Source organism: Hippocampus guttulatus, chromosome 14, assembly GCF_054856545.1.
Source record: "Hippocampus guttulatus isolate MCC_2025c chromosome 14, RoL_Hgut_1.0, whole genome shotgun sequence".
NCBI classification, from domain to species: domain Eukaryota; kingdom Metazoa; phylum Chordata; class Actinopteri; order Syngnathiformes; family Syngnathidae; genus Hippocampus; species Hippocampus guttulatus.
The window spans coordinates 5,943,812-5,960,650 of record NC_141274.1 but is presented as its reverse complement, the minus strand read 5'-3'; the positions used below and the strand labels follow the sequence as shown (position 1 = coordinate 5,960,650).

The following is a 16,839-nucleotide window of genomic DNA, read 5'->3' as shown; positions in this document are numbered from 1 at the left end:
TTAGGACGGGTGAGGTTATGATCGCATTACTCACACGAAGGCGTGGTAGAGGAGTGCCCATCCTCGGGGTCTCTCCAGCGCATCGTAGATCAGGTTTTGAATCCTCCTCTTGCGGGCGTTATTCCTCTTGGCGGGCCGGCTGTAGTTCAGGGGGGTCTTGGCCAGGAGCCCGATGGCCGTGCCTTGCGACCCCCGCTTGTAGTCCGCCACCACCGCCATCGCCACCGCCAGCAGAGCGCCATCCTTGTCCACCCCCACAACACCCTGCTGGTCCGGGGGATCCTTCTTGTGGTCCTCTGAGCCACTCGCTGCGCTCCTGGACCGCAGTCCCATGGTCAGTGCTGCTTGCCCGGGTCGGGCCGCATGCCATGGTCCGATCCGGTCCGGGTGCCCCCGCCCCGCCCCGTGCCCTCAGCCTGGGGTCATTTAGGGATGCCGGGGGAGGAGGCGGCGTCGGCGGGAGGCGAGGCTGTCGCGAAGGGATGCACCAGACATAACACGAGACAAAAGTGGCATCAAGTCACAGAGGAGGAGCGTTGCCGTCAATCAAATCCTTCAATTCTTTGCTTTCGCCTTAGGAGAACTCTGTTCCTATTATTTTTCTATTGTTATCATTTGCTCTGGAGGGGCGTGAATGGCGTTTGGTAAAATAAAATGGACAGTGGAGCCCCGCTATTTGTAGGTGACCAGTCTACGAATAATAAAAATCTGCATGTTAATAATGACAATTAGAATCACATTGAAAATTACAACAGGCAATGTAAATTATAAAACATTATTTATTTTTTTCCTGGAATTCCCCCCCCCCCCCCAAAAAATAATCTTCTTGAGCTAGTGGGGTCGTGCTTCAAATAAGCGTTTTCCACAAAAAAACAGTTGTTGGAAAAAAAATAAGAAAATACGGGAATCTACGATTGCCAAACCGCGAATATGCGAGGGTCCGCTGTCATATTAGTAGTAGAATTCATGAGACGAAAGCAACACCTCAAAACGCACGGCACACAAAAGACCTGGAAGCGCGCGTGCACGCATGCGGGGTCGCTCACGCACGCACGCGCGCGCCAAATGATTACAAACATTTTTGTTGTTGTCATTATTTTGGGGCAGCAGGGGAGGAAAGAGAAATAAAAAGAAAGCAAGCTCACCGGCGTGCATGGCTCGGGTCTCCCTGGCTTTCTGCCTCCATGGAGCCCGCGCACGAAGGAAGGAAGCGCCGCAGCGATGACCGATCGCCAACAACCAAAAGAACAAGAACCGGAGGAAGAGGAGCAGGGTGGAGACGTAGGTTGGGGAGTAGGACGAGGACAAGGAAGGAAGGAGTGAGGAAGGAAAGAAGAGGAAGGAAAGGAGGTCGATACTGGAAGTGAAGCAGAAAACAAGAGACGAGCAGCAGCCGCGGCGTGGACGCGGAGGGAGCGTGCACGCGGCAACACGGTGGGGGAGCGTGCGCGCGCGGGAGCAAGACGAGCAGGTACACCTTGTTCGCCGTGGGGGGCGGACCCGCGCGCGAGCACGCGCCTGGCCCGAAGGAAAACACAGCACAGGTGGGCAAAAGAAAACTGTCTGGACATCCATCACTCGTCAATCACGTCAGCTCATTATTGAGTGATTGATTGTTTAATTGAGTGGTCAATCGGGTGGGGGTGGGGTGGGGCAAGTAAATACGGAGCTGGATTTATACACGTGCGCAGCATACTGTACATAAACGCAACACGCATTCACGTGCACTTGTACAGAACACACACATTGATGCAGTGCAACAAGTGCACACAACACACGCGTACAACAAAATTTGACAATTATTTGTGGTAAAAAAAAAGTTATGGTAAATGTAAAAAAAAAAAAAGAAAAAAGTTATGGTAAATATTTTTATTGTGGAAATGTGAAAATTTTAGCAATGAAAACTTCCCAAAATGACATGAAAAAGTCGAAACGTTTCACGTTGTGGAATGGTTTCGAATCGGTCAAAAAACGTGGAAGGTTGATGTTGATGATGATTAATTAATAATAATAATAAACTTTTCATTGTTGAATTTTACTAGCGATTTTTCACATTCCTAAATTTCGCAAGATGTACTGAACTTTCTGAAGGCTTTAAAGCAGGAATGAGAAGGATAAGCAATTTTATTTATTTTTGATTGAATGTGTCAGATTGGGTTTTGGGGGGGGGTCATATGTGGTGAAAGATGCGGAATGGGTGGAAAATGTGGGAATTTTTGGTATGTGAAATTAGTCGTAGTGAATTTCTGCAATGTGTTGGACAGTTTGAGTTGATTGAGAAATATAGAAGTGGTTCAACGGCGAAAATCGGCAGAGTAATATCGTACAAAGAAAATTTGGTGTGGAAGAACTTATTAACGCTCCCCAACAATTACAGCTCGTAAAGTTAAAGACAAACGACTAGCAACGTGGGAGTGTTTCATCAATAAACACTGTCAATAAATCTTTTCGGGATCGATCGACAGCGAGTGTGACTGAGGCAGGACAACCACCAGGCGAGAAAGAAAACGACAACAACGTGGCGGACGATGTCTCATCGAGGCCAATGTCCGCCGCGCGCTAACTCTTGATCCTGACGTGGATCAGCTGACATCCGTGACATCATCAGCCCGCCCCCTCGTCCGCTTTAACAGGATTACAGGCCACACACTCTGTTCCGAAAATAGATTGATTGGACGTCTGCTTAGTCCACTTAATTGTCACCACGTGCGGCTAATTAGCGCCAAGGAAGTGTGGTCTTAAACGAGAGATGAGGTCACGGAGGCCAAAGACATTCAAATAACCGCAAATTGCCGCCTGGGCCTCGTCACGCGCGCAAAATTAACTTCAATTTCTGCCTTTTGTCATTTTGTAAATCTGAGAACTCAAAATGTTGATTGGGCCATCGCAATCAAGTTGGGGGGTGGGGGGGGGGGGTTCGTTTCATTTTTGTGCTGGAATGAAAATTCGAGTAAAGGAGACACCCTGGGGACGATGCATTTTATGGAAGAGTTAAAACGATAGTTCCAAAAAGGTGAAACACGAATATAGAAAGAAAATAAAAGGAAGTGGGTGACAAATGTTTTTTTTAATTTTTGCTTTTGAATATTTAAGGTATCTTAAATTAGTCTTTGAAATTGTTGTTGTTAGGCAGGACATTGTATTTTACAGGTCATGACATCCTGTATTTATTCAATTTATTTCCCTAAGATCCAATCAATACAAGTGTCAGTCCAAAATTGACTTGAACTCATTTTGCTCTGACTAACCAAACAGAGGACCAAAAACATGCCGACCACATCAAGTGTGCTGGCCCTGTCAGGTTTAAATTCAAATGTGATCCGTTCAAGAAAAATCCCTTTGCTCAAAAAATGTAAATTACGTGGACCAGCAGTTCTGATTGTGAAAGAAGAAATCTGATTGCACCAAAAAAAAAAAAAAACTATATAAAGACCCAAATCAAATCCACATATCAGTGCAGCAAAGAGAAATGCTACCAAATGACCCCCAACCCACCAAAAAAAAAAAAAAAGAGAGAGAGAAGACCTCACTCACATTTGACAAAACAGAATGAGCAGTATCGGAAAACTAAAAAAAAACTAAAGACTGACGAAATATGAATGGCTGGAGAAAGCTGATTGGTTGACACGAGGAGCGGGCCTGATAAGGACGCAAACGTAAAGATTAGCAATCAGATCATGACAAGGAAGTGGTGGAATAAGAGGAGGAGGACGATGAAGAGTAGGAGGTGAGCTTGTGTTTCTAGCTGAGCACGAGGAAAAAAAAAAATCGCTGAGCTTGGCGTCTTTTCCACTGGACATCTTCTTCTCCTGCTTCCTGTTACACAACAACGAGCTCTCCGTGGGCCGCGATGGGCTCACCATTCCCACAAGGGACCTTCAGGGTCTGCTCACCCCTTGCCCTTATCAACATCCACATCTTTTTTTTTTTTAGGGGGTCAAAACTCAAGGAATCCAAGAAATCTTCGAGTGAAGTCACGGTTTTGAGCGTTAACCCACTAGCAGGCTCCACTGAAGGAAAAAAAAATTAAAATCAGGCTTCTTTTTTGCCTTTGGCTGCGGTTTAGAGTGAGCAAGAGCGATGAACGCAGGCAGGCAGAGGTGGGGGGGCGGGGGGGGGGGGGGTGAGTTGTGGATGTCGGGATGGGCGGGGGTGCTGGGTGATACTCTCATCCCTTAAATTATTCATCAAAAAACAAGAGAGGCAGGTTAGAAGGCAGCAAAAGGAGCTTCCACGGGAACAACCAAATCATTGCAGGCGGGTGGCGGGCCTGCGTTTGGTGGATGCTTCCAAAACGACAGCCCTCTGCTTCCTTGCATGTTACTCTGATGTGGCTGTGAATGGAAAAAAAGCGTTTGGACATCCCTGCAATCACGTGCGCGGATGCCGACACAAAGTGTTTTCTGATCCAGTTTGGGTTGCTCCGAGCAACCAATCAGAAGACAGGAAAATGCCGAGGTCATCGGGGACCGGCACTCTGGCCCTGCGAGGACGCATTTTGAATGCGATTGCTTCAACCGTCCTGTTCCTAACATCAGCGAGCATTGTGAAGGCCCAGGGCAGATTATGTTGACATGGCAACACGTAGAGGCTTAAATCTGATTGGACCAAAAATAAATAAATACAGGAAGGCAAAAGAAACCGATTAACTATTGGGAATAAATGAATGGAACAAATATTTATAATTTAGCTTGTAAATGTAGGTCAGGCCTTGATGGCCCGTGGGTTTATTCCCGTTTTCAAGGATGCGCAAGCTGATGATTTACAAGCAATTTCAAGCGGTCCTTCACACACAACGGAACAAAAAGTCAGGCCGGGTGGCAATCCTTCTCCTAAGAACAAATCCAATGAACTAAAACTCACTTAGCTAATAAAAGTGTCTGATAAGAAAAATGCAAGCTGCGAGGCCAGCCCATTAAAGAGGATTTACCTCCGCGTGTAAGTGGAGAGGGCACAAACATCTTGGCTCTTCTTCTTCACGCACGTCAAGTAGTCGATGCTGATTGGGTGATGAATAGCTCGGCGGCTCATCCGCTCCGTTTGGTTATTACGGCATTCTGGAAGCGCACGGGAGGAACACACACACACACACACACACACAAAAACAGGACAACCGCGCCAGCTGAGTAACGTTCTTTCACTTTTGTTGTTCCGTAGGTGAGCTCTGATGGCGACTCGAGACTCCACAATGTCTCCCGGAGACGAGCCAGGTCACCAGGAAGTCATCGTAAATTTTAAAATGTTTCATTTTTTTTCTCCCATCGAGCTTTTGGAGACTTTTTCCAAGTCTTTGGGGAAAAACGGCGAAAGCTTATTTCACTCTTGTAGGGTGTCCGTTCATTTTCCAGCTGATGTCAACGGAGCAGAAAGTTCACCGCAAGCGAAGAATGGAAGCAGGTTGCCGATTTGGTTCGGGTAGTCAGTTAAGACAAAGAACCGACTTACGGGGTGTAAAGTGAACTTGGGAACGGTAAAGAGGATGTGAAGGCTGGAGGAGAAGAAAAAGAGAAGGTAGAAATGTGGAAAAGTTGAGAACGAGCGGAAGGGAAGGGCAGAAGGGAAAAAAGAGAGGAGCAAAGTCCCAAGTGGTCCTTCCTGACCCAAGTGTGCCTGGTGAGTCAGCAATAGAGGATGATTTGTGTCGTCATGGCAACAGACACAAAACGAATGAAACGCAGACATAGGAGGATGAGACTGCACATGATTTGTTGTTTCTTGATCTTTTTTTTTGTTTGTTTTGGGAGGGGGGGGGCTTATTCCAAAATCTTGACAAACATAAAGACGATGTCCTGAACAAATACAAACAGACGGTCCAGTCAAAAAAAAGAGGGAAAAGACCTTGAGATGTGTTCACTGTCTTCAGGAGACATCCTGCCCTGAAGCACAAAGCTAAGCAGACAAGAGTCTTAGCGGGTCTACCTTCTCAACTTGTTGATCGTTATTCCACACGATCTTCCTCAACAACCACACTGCAGTCACGAGAGCGTGAACGAGCCTCTTCTCCATTCTGCGGCAGGGTTGGGTTAAATGAGCGGCGGTACGTCGGGGTCATCCACAAATCCCTCCGATGGTTCGTCGTCAAGACGTGCGGCGGCGACGGCGGCGGATGGATTCCAGCCAGAAGCTTCCAGCGGCCCTTCGACGGTGCGGGGGCGTGTCACGATGTTGGCAATGTCCACGGTTCCGCTGGCGTCCACTTCCAACCTCTCTGGAATGGAGCGCTCTCTGAGGAGTCAACAAGATACATTCGAAAATATACATTGCGTGAGTAGGCGGTATGAGGCGGAATGTCTGTTGTTTCGGTGGGTTGCTGGGTCAAGTCCCGTGGGTTGGCCGGTGGGTCTGTGGGGTCAGCCACTGGGTTGTTTGGTCTGTCATTTGGGTCGTGGGTGAGTCGGTTGCTGTGGGTCAACTAGTTGCTTAACTCATTCACCCCCAAAGACGTTTTTAAACGTCTTTTCAGACTTGGTCCAGAATTGGCTCGTAATGATTGAGTTAATTGATGGGTCACTAGTTCAGCCAGTCTTACAAAACGTCCGTGGGTCAGCCACTGAGTTAGTTAGTCAGTTGCTTGGATGACGGGTCAGTTAGTTGGACGATGGGCAGGTGAGTCAGTGGTAAGTGGCAAGATGGTCAGTTACAGATTTAGTAGGGTGGGTGAGTCGGAGAGCGGGTAGGTGGCTCACTGGCTCAGTCAGGGTGTCGTCGTGTGAGACGGATGGGGCTGTCAGTTTGTCGGTTTTGCCGAGTTAGCAGGTCAATCACCATATTTTCATCGGATGAGGGGTCTGTTGCTCAGTCACAGGGGCAGTGGATCAGCTGGTCAGAGAATTGGTCATTAGACGATGGGTACGGGGGTTTCGTGGCTCAGTCAACGGGTGTCTCGGTCAGGGAGACAGTCGGTCAGTAACTTGGTTGACGTGTCCAAAAATAGCCCCGCTAACACGTTGCAGCAATTAGCATCAGTGTGCATTTGTGTGATTTCGATCCGTTTGATGACGGACATTTGGCCACTTGGCCCGCATGTCGCCTCGTCACGTGACCTGAAAGAAAGTTTTCCGCCGTGTTGGCCTTGAGCCGGCCCTCACTGATGGCTCTCTAATTGAGTTTGATGCGGCCGGCGTGACAGCCTCGCCGACTTCTGCTTAGCGTCAGGAGACCATGTCCGTGTCACAGGTCCCATCTTAAGCCCATCTGCCAGCGTGCAGATAAGAGGCAGACTAAAGCAATCACTGCTGGATGTCGTCTTCTGCACGGCTGGATGGATAATCAAAGACCCGCCGGCACTACGGTGCCAAACCACCTCATCCGCTAAGAAGCTAACGTACAACTCGGAATCACTGACTCTTTCCTACTGACTACTCATTATGTGGCACGTTTCATCATGTTTATAAATAGGCCAGGTCAATAGGTCAATGGGATGCGAACTGAAATAATGACAAAAACGTGTTTTTCAATTTCCTAATAAAAAAAACTAGGAGTTTTTTGCCTCACTCAAATTATCCTCAAAATGAGGGTAGTTCGAGGGGTTTCTTTCTGACTTCCGGGTTGATTGAACGCTGGCGCGTTTTGGCTGCCGCTGCTCAACCCGTATTGTTTTGTGTTTTTTGTTATTGTAAAGTGTCCTTGGGTGTCTTGAAAGGCGCTTATAAATAAAATCTATTATTATTATTATTAAATGTGAGGCAAGACTGAACCCTGAATTGAATGTTTTCAAATCTCTGAATAATCTCGCGCCACCTTACCTCTCTGAGCTCATCCGCCCCTACACACCTGCCCGGCGCCTCAGGTCTGTGGACATTTGTATGCAGCGATGGCTGTTTGAAAGTGCTCTATAAATACTGTTGACTTGACTTGACTTGAATTGCCTCTTGGTCAGCTGGTTAGATGCAAAACTGCATTTCAGTGTTAAGTAAAATAAAATCCTCATCTATTCTAGCTGGGGGGGGGGGGGGGATTGTTGTCCAACAAAGATATCGAAAATCTTTGGATGGTGTCTCATATTTTGAGGAGTTAGCTAAACGCGCTAACTAGACACACTGGCGCATTTTGACAAAAGCTTCTCCTTTTTGAAAAGTTTTCTTTTGATTTTGTTTCCTTTTACTAGGATCCATCGTAGAAAATTGAACCCGGGCTGGTTTGCACCTGTGTCGAGGCAGTAAATTCTCCCCGACTGTGACCGCTGCCCTTTTTCTCAAGCGAAGTAGCTTGCTAGCCAACTGCTACGAAAATTTTTGGTTCAAGGGTGACTGCCGCCTGTCTCTCGAATAACGTCCGCCCTTGTACATGAGACAAGAAGCAATTTGTGAAGCTATATCAACTGCGTGTTGAGTCAACATGATCCACCGCCCCTCTCACAGCTACAGTGTCACGCAAGTTGATTTTCGACAAGATCGTTTCAGCTTTTACCACCCTGAAGTACGTGTACCATCAGAGTAAAAAGGTCTGTGGACGGTTTAGCGACGTAGCACATTAGCACGCAGGTGAGCAGAACGTTGCAACAATTTCCGCAGGTCGCTCGCTGCAAGGATGCTTTGGGTCAGGGTTCGAGCAAGAGGCGGAAACAAACATCACGTAATCAGTCGCGGGGGTTGGGGGGCAGCTCCAGTCTCCAGCGAAACCGTCCAGCGCTGCATTATTGGAAGAGGTTAAATATTTACTCATCAAAAAAGACTCACAGGTCAACTTTGATTTCTCGCACCGATGACCTGATCTGGGTGTTAATGCAGTGGCGTAGCATTAAAATGAATGAAAGCGCCATTCATTTATTACAGCCTCCCAGAAAAAATAATGGAAAACAGCACTCGATAACAATGTACTTCATATAAACTTCAAATACCATAAATGTAAAATACCATAAAGATTTTACTCAACTCCCAGAAAATGGAAAATCTGCTTTTTTTCACATTGTATTCTTTTAAGAAAATAAATATTCTGTGGAAGTTGATGCAAACCGATGTTGCCCACAAAAAAAAACGTTCAAAGTGTATTTGGTATCTCGAGAAATAAAGAACCCCCCCCCCAAAGTAGCACAACTTATTTTGAATAATATCATAGTCATTTGCTTTTTTTTTTTGTCATCAAAGTGGGGGGAAAAAAATCGCCTCAATTTGGAAATATGATATATCTGGAAAAGATTTTATTTGAAGGCCATAATATATTTGAAGGGAATATATCAAGAGTTAATCGTCGCTGTCGCTGGAGTGACCAAAATAGTGAAGCATCTCATCTCAATCTGGCTGAAAAATGAAGAAGGGACCTCTTGCACTTGTGGACCCTACCAAACCGTTAAGGTCAGAATTTTCATGTCACCCTGAACTTTGAACTTCCCCTACCAATAGCTGCCGATCGTGATGCAATCATGATGTCATCAGTGAGCAGATCAAAAACCAATGACACCGCGGAGGTTGTCCTAATGGCGTCCATGGAGAATAAATCAGCTGTCAGCTTTTTTTGATCAAACGTTTGATTAAAGACATTGGTCACCAGGGCGGGGCGGGGGGGGGGGGGTTGAAGGACGACACGCCACCCTGCTTGTAAAATGCTGATGACGGTGCTGAGATGGTGATGAGCCAGAAACCAGCATGTGTTTGATATACATAGAACCCTCGCTGTTGTCATCAGTGACCGACCCCTGAAACAAGAAATCATGAATAATGGATAGGGCCTACCCCTATAGTTTTATATATTTCTTTTATTTCTTTAGAGCACGGGTGTCAAACTCGAGGCACCGGGGGCCAGATGTGACCCGCCACATCATTTTATGTGGCCCGCGAAAGCAAATCAAACATGGCAATCAAAAAGAAACATCATGCAAAATAGAAGGATGTAAGTGAAAACACACGATTAGAAAGAAATAAGACGCGTGAAAAAAAAGATGACAACTATTTATGACTCATCAACGGCACCTCGACGGAAAAATGTTTTCTTTGATAATAACAATAACGATTCTCATTTAAGAGTTTTTTTTCTTTCAGTTTTTGTCTTGTCTGATTAGGGGCATAACGATCCAGGGAATCTTGTTTTTTTTTGTTTGGTTTTTTTTTGGGGGGGGGGGGGGGTCCCCCAAATTCATAAAATGGGACCTGAAAGCATTTTCATGTTTTTTTTATTCAGTCATGAAAATGTCAATATTATATAATGTTATTTCATTCGTTTTCGTTGCATATAATAACTTTGGCGTGTACCTTTTCTTGCTGTCGGGCGAGCTGCGTCTACGCCGGTGGCGGTCGTCTTTCGATGGATGTATGGCAGCTTTTGTCACCTTGATTTCACCTTGAGCCTTTAAAAGTAACCGTACGTCACGTTAACTTGGTTAGAATTATCTGCGAAAATCAATATGTCAGCGGCATAATGCGTAATTGTTGTCACACTGACACCAATTAGCGGCACTTAAATTGAGAGTCATTCCAACATACGCTATTGCCTCCTGAAATTGGCATACACGTACCCGGGGCATGTGGAGCAGCAGGTGCCCCGTGGTCTGCGACCGCTGTGCCATCGAGCTGTCGGGCTTGACCTCAGCCGGCAGAACCAGCTGAAATATCTGCGCATTTATTATGTGAGCGTTCATAACAAGCAGTTTCATCATGACTGGACATTTTTTTATGACACACATTCTACAAGTTCTCGGAGGGAGCCGACCAGTAGCTAGCGCACTGTAAGGTTCAAGGAAATCGCGTTCAACTTGTCACCTGATGAAATGGCCCAAACTCGCCAGGCCAGACCCCCGCCGTAAAAACAAGCGTTCCCCCCCCCCCCCCCTCCAATGTGGATTTCAATTTGCCGGTCGGCGTGAAAAGGCGGCCATGAGTGAGGCGAGCATAATTTAAGAATACTTCGATCAAGCCGGAAGGTTGCCGGAGGGGAGGGGGGGGCAAGGCGGACTGAAAAACTCCCACCGTGTCATACACCGGGGGCTGGATGCGGTTGACCTCCTGCGGGACCCCCTGCGTCAATGTGGTCCAGTCTGCTAGCTGTGCAAAAATGAACTCTGCTGCTGACTCAGCATTTGCATCGGCGCCAGATCCTAATCTGCAGCATCACGCTTTTTTACTGTAAACCCCCCCCCCTCCTCCCCCCCGTGTGTGCAACAACAGGAATGTCATCACCATGACGACGGCGATGCTCCTGTGGTAACTGTCACCATGACGATGGTGATGCTATTTGTCTAACTTCATCTCCATAATGATAGCGATGCTGCTGCGGTCATGATCCCCATGGCAACGGTGATGCAATCGAGGTAACTACCTCCATTTACCCTATTGTCATGAAGATGCTGATCAGTAGGTCAACACGTACTTTTCCTTTGATGGCAACTTTGACGTACGTTGGCTGCACGTCCACATCCATCAGGGAAGTGTCCATGTGTCTGTGAGGGGTGTTGGGGATCACAGAGAAGACATTTTCCCTTTTTCAAGCTTGTAATTAAACATTTGTCACCTCTGAGAGCCAATTACAGTAAAAAAAACAATTACAGCTTTTTAGTTGCTAAATATGCGTGTGTGCGCGCGCAGGCCCATGTACCTGTACACTGCCAGGTCTAAAATGATCCTGTTATTGTTGTCGTCTTCCATCAGAGAGAAGTCCAGTCTGTAAAGTCAGAGAAGTTCATCATTCAACATCAGACATAACATGATACTCTTTGTGTGTGTGTGTGTGTGTGTGTGTGTGTGTAGTCATACTTGGGCTCATTGACATTCAGGACTCGTCCATCAGCAGTTATCAGAGTCTTCGGAGGCTTCACTTTCTTCTCGTTGCCTCTGCAGGGACACGCAACACCATCAACCAAGCTCTGTGTGTGTGTGTGTGTGTGTGTGTGTGTGTATCCTGCAGTCGCATTCTCTATGATATATTCTCATGACGCTCCTGTCTGGAGCAGAGGATAGTCCTTCACCCCTCACCCCGCATAAGATTAGTACTGTGCAGTCATCTGTCAGTCACACACAAACACTCGCGCATGTGCATTCTTGTACACACACACACACACACACACACACACACGCACAAAATGGTCAGCCATGAAAATGACAACTTTGCAGCTGATGTTTCTTGATCCCTGCTTGGCTTGCTCATTGTAGGCGAGATGGGCAAAGCGTCCGTGGAGCGAACCCTGAGTGGCGGGTGAAGGGTCGTCCAGCGGTCGAGGCGAGCGTCTCATCACCGTAACTCGTTGCCGTGACCGGTCACGGTGACAGGTCGCTGTCGAGTGCCTGTCGGGAGCTAAAGTGGTGCTGAGTTGAGGCACTTCCTGACACAATACTTCCATTGAGGCCTCAGCAAACCACACGTCGCCATCTATAAATGGACACTGAATCATATTAGACCACAAGTAGATCACATAGGATCACACTGAATCGCAGTGGTACACAACAGATGCCGGATTACACTTAATTGCACCGGACCCAGCCACACAACACTCAATCACACTTGATCACATCCAACCCCACACTGAATCATGCTTGGCCATACTTGATCAATCACATGAGATCCCGCTGGATCACATATGATCAAACTGGAACCGCACTTGACCACATTCAAGCACAAGTAGATCACAGTGGACCTCATAAGATCACTCCGGACAACACTGGATCATAATCCACCACACGGCAACACATTTGACGTCGATGGCTATCTTTGATCACACACTGGATCGCTCACCCACAATGGATCCAACTCGACCACATTCAATCACACTTGGCGGCAATGGATCACACTTATTATATTCGACTCCACATTGAATCACCCTGAATCATATTAAACCACAACTTGATCACACTCAAATCACCCTGGATCGAACCACACCACACATGTTCACATTTGACTGCAATGGATCACACTTGATCACATCCAACCCCACACTGGATCATAATCAACCATACCTGATCACACAAATCATGCAAGATCACACAGGATCACAAATGGATCACACTAGCCTTGATCACATTCAACCGCAAGCTGATCACAGTAGGCTACACTGGATCATACTTGACATTGGATCAAACTAGACCACACTTGATCACATTCAACCCCAAGTGGATCATACTGTACTTCATAGTCTCACACTTATTCATAATTGACCACGCTGGATCACTCGTCCGCCCTGGAAGCAACTAGAAGACGCTCAGTGAACTGCAATAGATCGCACTTGATCACATCTTAAAGCCACATTGGATCAGGCTGGATCAAACTAAACCACAACTGGATCACACTGGACGACCTAAAATAACACTGGATTATTCTGGATCATAATCGAGGACACTGAATGACACTCACGAAAGTTCAACCCCAGACTGGACAGATTCCACTGGACAGCAATTAAGAATGCACAGCATCTCAAAACAGCACACCAGATCCCGTTTTGGACTGACTGACACATAGCGGTTGAGGCTGCACCGCGTCGACACCTATTGACCAGCAGGTTGTGCACAGTGCACCTAAGTAGGGCTGAAGAAGTTGATTGGGTGATGCTGTGGCGACATCCAGTGGTGAGAAGTGAAACGTGCGGCTCATCATCAATGGCTGTCCATTGATTTCGGGAAAACGTTAAGTTTCCCAAACGGTCGGTGTATTTCCGGGCCACTAGCAGCCTTCGACACCTATAGATACATTTTCACGATGCAGTAGGGATCCATATAAAAAAAATATTTGAAAAATTAACTTTTTTTTCCATTAAAAAAAATAATCTGTGAGTATGCGGGTGTCAACTGTATTTTTTTGCACCCCAAAATTATACATTTGGATTAGAAATTCTTGGTATCTTATTAGGCCAGGAATACACCGCTTGACAAAAAATTGGCCGTTAAACTCAAAATAGTTTGAAACCTCTGGTTACAGCAGGGGTTGGGAATTCCGGTTCCCCGAGAGCCACATCCTGCCTGCTTTAAATCCCTCCCTACTCCAAGGCACCAGATTCAAAAGGGAGAGCTCAAAAACAGGCAGCATATGGCTCTCGAGGAACCGGAGCTCCTGACACCTGGGTTAGAGTCTTCAAAGAAGCTAACATGCTAACTCCACACAGAACTCAGATGCCAACCACCCAACCTGAGAAGCGTGCGGCGAACCGCGCTACCCACATCGCAGCCCAGTAACTGCGAAGTTGAAAGCGATGACTCACTTCTCCTTGGCCCTCCGCTTGGCCTCCAGGTGGCGGTGAGTTTCCAGGCGGGATTCTGGAGTGAAGGGACACGGCGTGTGCCAGAATTCCTTCTCCCGTCTTTCTTCTTCCAGTTCGGTCAGCTGCTCTTGCTTCTCCTGCGAGTCACCAGCACTGTGCGGACAAAAACAAAGTGACGCCATTAAAGTGACATCTTAATCGCTCCCATTTGGAGTTGACATTTGAGGGACTATCTTGGGCAACTGTATGGAATTTTTCATTAGTGATGAGGGAGAAAGTAACCAGTGATTTCATTGAAAACATGATCAAATTCATCGATGCGGACATGACTCGTACCTACTTCCTGATTCCTCGGCCTGCTTCCTCTTGGCCTCCTCCTCTTCCTTTTCGTGCGCGGTCTTCCACAAGTAATGGTCCTCCTGCTCCAGGACACGCATCCTCAATTCCTCCAAGCCCTGATTGGCCGCAATGCGCTCAGACCGCGTTACTTCGGTGCCGTCCAGACACTGAATACAGACAAGGAAATTAGTCAACCAAAGATTTGGAACGATAAAAGTTTTGTTCTCGTAAAGCGAATGAATTTCACACCCAACCCTTGACCCTCGTGTTTGCGCGTGACACCTTACCTTGAGCTGGGTTAAGGTGGCGACGACGTACTTGCGGTAGCCCTCGAAGAGCGTGCAGGGATTGCCCACCAGGAAGAGTTGACGCAGGTGGATGTTTTCTTTCAGGCTCTCCACGCTGCTCAGACGCCCCACAAAGTTCACCGTCAGGTCCAATTTTTGCAGGTTCTCGCAGCCTGCGCACACATATGCACACACGCACTTTCATAAATGACGAGCCAGTTTGGTAATTTGATGTTTATCTTTTTTTGTAGCAGGTTTAAAGTGCATTCATTGGTTTTTGACAAGAATTGAGTTTAAAAAAATATTTGACAACTGTTATCATATTAGTGTGATTTTCAAATGTTCACAGAAAAAATAATCTAAAAACAACACTTTTCTAATGATTAACCATAAAGCTGGCCTTCTACAAACAACTGCCATCGACATAACAGTTTTGATCTTCTACTCAAAGGCTGTGCTGATCTGTAATCCAAAGTGAGGTAATGCTGCTATCTCTTGGGACCTGTTTGCCATTACAATGCCTTATAAATTTGATATTAGAAGTTAGCGAGGCTCTCTTCCACACCAACCCATTGAAAAACGTACTTGACAAATATAATCGTCTGTGGCAGTAAACGTTTGAATTCCAGTCGACCAAGAGAATTTTTTTTTTCAATTTTCTAAGTGACCACCAAACTTTTGATTGGTAATGTGATGTCCTTTTTTTTTAGATTTGTGTTTTCTCTCATGTAAAATACGTGCCTTTGCTCAGCTCGTTAGCACGTCAACTTCTGAAGCTTACATACAGACGCACGCACACACACACAAATTGCGTGAAACATACTGACTTCAAAATGGCGCCGCGAGAGTGGCTGCCTTTCCAGCAGTTCCTATATTTTGTTGTTCTACTTCTTCCTTTCATAACTTTGCTGCTGTGAATTGGGAATTTCTCCATTGTGAGACTAATAAAGGTTTTCTTATCTTATACATTCCCACACACCTTGCAGGTTTTCGATGACTTCTATGTTGTTCAAGGCCAGGTTCAAGTACTCCAGCTTCTTGAGGCGTCCAACATTCTCTGCCAAAGAAAAAAATAAAAGACCAGCTTCTACCGCACATCCACGCACACACGCAACAGCAAGACGTGGTCCTCACCGATTCTTGGTATGAGGTTATTCTGAAGATAAAGGATCTTCAGATCCCTGCACCAGCGCTCGATGTGCTCGATCCTCTCGATGTCCTGCTGATGCAGGGAGACCTCCTCCAGGGAGAAGATCTCACACTCGTTGTGCTCGGCGCGACGCCGGATTAGATCTTCTGTGACTATAGACGCACGGGTGAGAAATAGTTAGCAGTTAACTAACAATTAATCACTTTAGTCGGTCGACCAGCGACTTGGCTGGCACAGAAATAGGACTGGCCATTAGTGATGGCGATCAATTCCAGCTCGAACATGGTGATCATACATTTGTTGTTGAGTACTGTAAATGTTATTTTTTCCCATGTATAATAACAATAATAATAATACATTTTATTTAGAAGTGCCTTTCAAGACACCCAAGGACATTTTACAATAACAAAAAACACAAAACTGTACAGTGACTCGCGCGTTCGTAAAATGTTGAAGTATTAGTAGTACATGTAAGCCTGTCAAGATCGTGTTTGTTTCTGTTTCTAGCTAGTGAGCTGTTCATTCACTTGTATTGCAACTAGTCAGTGAAAGAAACAGCGACTTATTGACTCGGTCAGTCAACGAGTTAGAACGCTGTTTAGTTAGCTGGTAAGTCAGTTAATCGCTTTGACTGAAGTGTAACGTAGTAGCAATGAGCTACTTATTTAATGACTTCGTTTGCGCGTCTGTTGATTACGTCAGGTCAATCATTGACTTTTTACTGTAATTTGTCGGTGATTAGGTTGAGTTACTTTGTCAGTTTGTGTTCAACTACATGATTTGGGTAAGCTTCTGTAGAGGAAAAAGTGGACTTACTGTGAACCATCTTCCGTCTTCGTTGTCAGGCGTTGCCGTAGAAACCAAAGCTGCTGCAGATGCGTTCAGGCACACTGGGAAACATGACTTTCATCGACATATACCCTCCTCCGGTCAGATTGCACGCAATT

General features: G+C 46.2%; 2 protein-coding genes across 2 annotated transcripts in view; both read right to left on the bottom strand.

The window, feature by feature from the left end:
• Positions 1-1,513, bottom strand: part of kcnq3 (potassium voltage-gated channel, KQT-like subfamily, member 3) — a 29,778-nt gene extending 28,265 nt beyond the window's left edge. The window contains exons 1-2 of the mRNA XM_086129554.1: positions 1,146-1,513; positions 35-469 (exon numbers count right to left, since the gene is read on the bottom strand). Of these exons, the coding sequence (XP_085985680.1) occupies positions 35-333 (299 nt within the window). The 5' untranslated portion in view covers positions 334-469; positions 1,146-1,513. The remainder of the gene's footprint in view (positions 1-34; positions 470-1,145) is intronic.
• Positions 1,514-5,996: 4,483 nt separating this feature from the next.
• On the bottom strand, positions 5,997-16,176 carry dnaaf11 (dynein axonemal assembly factor 11). Its single transcript, XM_086129441.1, has 12 exons — positions 16,110-16,176; positions 15,877-16,044; positions 15,722-15,799; positions 14,743-14,915; positions 14,453-14,622; positions 14,117-14,269; positions 11,685-11,762; positions 11,527-11,592; positions 11,302-11,371; positions 10,451-10,546; positions 10,188-10,282; positions 5,997-6,225 (listed from the first exon to the last, which is right to left on the bottom strand). Exons 1-12 carry the CDS (start codon positions 16,174-16,176, stop codon positions 6,024-6,026), a joined length of 1,416 nt encoding a protein of 471 aa, XP_085985567.1. The 3' UTR covers positions 5,997-6,023.
• Between the last annotated feature and the right edge of the window lie 663 nt (positions 16,177-16,839).